This window comes from Halyomorpha halys, unplaced genomic scaffold (assembly GCF_000696795.3).
Source record: "Halyomorpha halys isolate HHAL.00 unplaced genomic scaffold, Hhal_1.1 Scaffold214.1, whole genome shotgun sequence".
Taxonomy (NCBI): domain Eukaryota; kingdom Metazoa; phylum Arthropoda; class Insecta; order Hemiptera; family Pentatomidae; genus Halyomorpha; species Halyomorpha halys.
Window position 1 is genome coordinate 1,324,742 of NW_027110944.1, and position 2,912 is coordinate 1,327,653.

At 26.7% G+C, this 2,912-nt stretch overlaps 1 protein-coding gene across 1 annotated transcript in view; it reads left to right on the forward strand.

Moving 5' to 3' along the window:
- The window catches only part of LOC136796161 (ejaculatory bulb-specific protein 3-like), a 76,343-nt gene extending 74,360 nt beyond the window's left edge, over window positions 1–1,983 (forward strand). The window contains exon 3 of the mRNA XM_067049070.1: window positions 902–1,983. Within this exon, the coding sequence (XP_066905171.1) occupies window positions 902–1,083 (182 nt within the window). The 3' untranslated portion in view covers window positions 1,084–1,983. The remainder of the gene's footprint in view (window positions 1–901) is intronic.
- The last annotated feature ends 929 nt before the right edge of the window (window positions 1,984–2,912 follow it).

Genomic DNA, 2,912 nt, shown 5'->3' on the forward strand with positions numbered 1-2,912 from the left:
TTAAAGAAAATTTATACAAAAATTTTAAAGTTTTTCTTCTTTGATTTAATATCTGTTAGTTTTTTTGTTGATGCTAAATTCACAATTGAAAAGCGTAACATGCAAGAAATCGTACTTGGCAAAATATTTTTAAATACTATTTTCAATATAGTGCCTTGTATATTTATTTAAAACGTAAAATTAAGATAGCTTTAAGAAGTAAAAAATTTTTAGTTTTTTTGTCAGTAAACTGTTTTATTTTTTAACATTAATTCACTCTCTAACCACTCAAACCCCCTAGTTTCTAATCTTGCATCCTCTTCCATTCCTGGCAATCCTCCGAGGTGCCTGAAAAGAAGATGGCCACGAGACCAGCTAATGTAAAATGTCATTAGAGTGCTACCAATGGGTAGTTTCTATACACGCCTGCAACACTCAAATTTAACTTAGATCAGATTTACTAAATGTATTATAATGTATAGTTGTAAATAGCAATAAATAAATATTAAAAAAAAAACAACATTAATTCAACATGTTAAAGCATCTCAAAACCCAAATTGTGAATGTAGCATTGAATCTAATAAATAAATCAGTATTAATAACAGATGATCAGGTTGTACCTTAGTGAAATTGAACAAAACATTTTAAATATATTACGAAATAATTTTTACCCTAACAAATTAATTGGTAAATTGTTGTATACAGCAATTAATAAGGAGAAACATATACCTAAACACGAAAAGCTCCAATAGCAAACCACGTAAATGACCAAATAAATCACAAACATTGTATTCCAGTATGTGGGACTATAAGGAAACAGCTCTCTCATTCTGTATTCTCTTTGAAAAACGTCTAATACGTTCAAATATATATTGAATACAAATCATTATTTGTAAATTACATAATTTTTTATCTGTTACAGGTGTACTACCGAAGTTAATAAAGCATCTGTGCGAAAAATGTACCGACCGACAGAGGACAGCTCTCAAGCAGATTTTCACCTTCGTTCGAACTAAGTTCCCGAAAGAGTGGGAACAGATGAAAATTCTATACGCGACAAACCCTGAAGATCAAATAAGAATGGAAAAATTTGCAGCAACCTGATGGGTTTCCCATCATTATTAATGAGTGTTAACTAAGCGCAATCAATTATATTTTTTCTGATTATTTATTCATAAAATCAGCATGCAGTTTAAATTTAATGCATAATTTGAATTTAAAGCTTTTGAGGAATTTTTATATTATCTTCCATGTTAGAGAATTAAAAATAGATTATTTTAAAATTTTGAAAAGGTAAATATAATAGTGGTTTAAACAAAATAAAATGGAAAAAATATCAAACTTTGCGGTTTCAGTACTATTTAAGATAAATTAAGTGTTAATTTAATTTGTTTAACAAAAGCAATAATTTGATTTATAAAGGTTTTTAATAGACTGGTTGTTTAACTACAATATTGGTTACTTAATTATGTCTATAGGAGCCAAATTACAATTTTAAAATCTTAAAATTGTTATTTGAAAAACAAAACAAAACAGAATTTGTCACAATTTAGCAACATTTATGTATTTATTCACGTTATCTTGTAATTCTCAACCCTAATTGTAAGAGTTACATTTCTATGACCAGAAATAACTTTAAAACAATTGTGTGAAGGTTTTGAAGTTAGGCCGGTTTGCTCAACCAGTATGCATGATTACAATGTATCTTAATGTCGCTTAAATTAAGTTACTGTAACGCTAAGATTAATTAATGCATGTAAATATCAATTTATATTATTCTGTAATAATTTATTGAATTTTTGTACAATCATAGTACTTGATGATTCCTATTTCCTAATGGCCCTTCTCATAAAATTGCCATTTTCACTTGACGTGAAAAGAACAACTTAATGGTAAATATAGAATGATTTTTTTATGTACAGAATGATTCATTTTATTTTTTTATTGCTTTTATAAAATTTGTAGATGATATTAATTTCAATAAAATCATTTTGGAATGGCCAATTTTTTTAATCCTTTTTTTCCTTCTGCTATAAAAACTAATAATGTGAAACTAGATGCTATCTCATAAAAATTATAATTATTTTTTATTAGTGTTAAGCAAATTAGCATTAAGTATTAATTACCATTTACTTCAATAAAAAATATATAAAATGATATATTGTTCACAAACAGTATTAATTGTAAAAAAGAATATCTCAAATTATCATATCAGACGAATATGAGAAGATTTTTTAGTCATATTATATGTGACTACGTGAATTTGCAGAAGATGATGAAGGCTGGGAAAATTTTCTCTTTTAGTTAATTATCGAATTATTTATTGTAACAATATAGTTAATAATCTCAGACTAATAAAATAAAAGCTATTTTAGAGGAAGCCATTCTAAAAATTACATATTTAAGCCTTGTCAGAGAATAAATTTAACTTATATCAAAGATCATTCGATTGCACATTGATATAACGATGAAAATCCTTAGAGCCATTTACTGGCAAATTGTAAAAACAGATTTAAATCTATGGTATAACTTGGTAGTTTAGCTAATTCGATTTTAACGTGAAAAATGATAACTTCCCAGACTTATAGCAACCTTAAATGCTTAATTTTAATTTATTATAACCTTCTTTCGTTTTTGAGTTAGGCTGACTCCCAAACCACATTCCATTTTATTTGAACTTAAGGATCTTAAAACGTGTACCTTCGTTGGAAACCTGAATTCGAATTTTTTTACGATCATAACACTCCCCTTACTATATTTTTCTTATATAAGAGAAAGTAAACAAATACTATTTTTTTTTTAGAGCAGATACCTACATTTTCTTCGTTCTTTTTTGATAGATTTATTTATTGATAGATATTACAATCTGCCACACAGTTGTGGGCAATAGGTAATATTGATAAATGATCTCATACATACTAAAATAAAAAAAA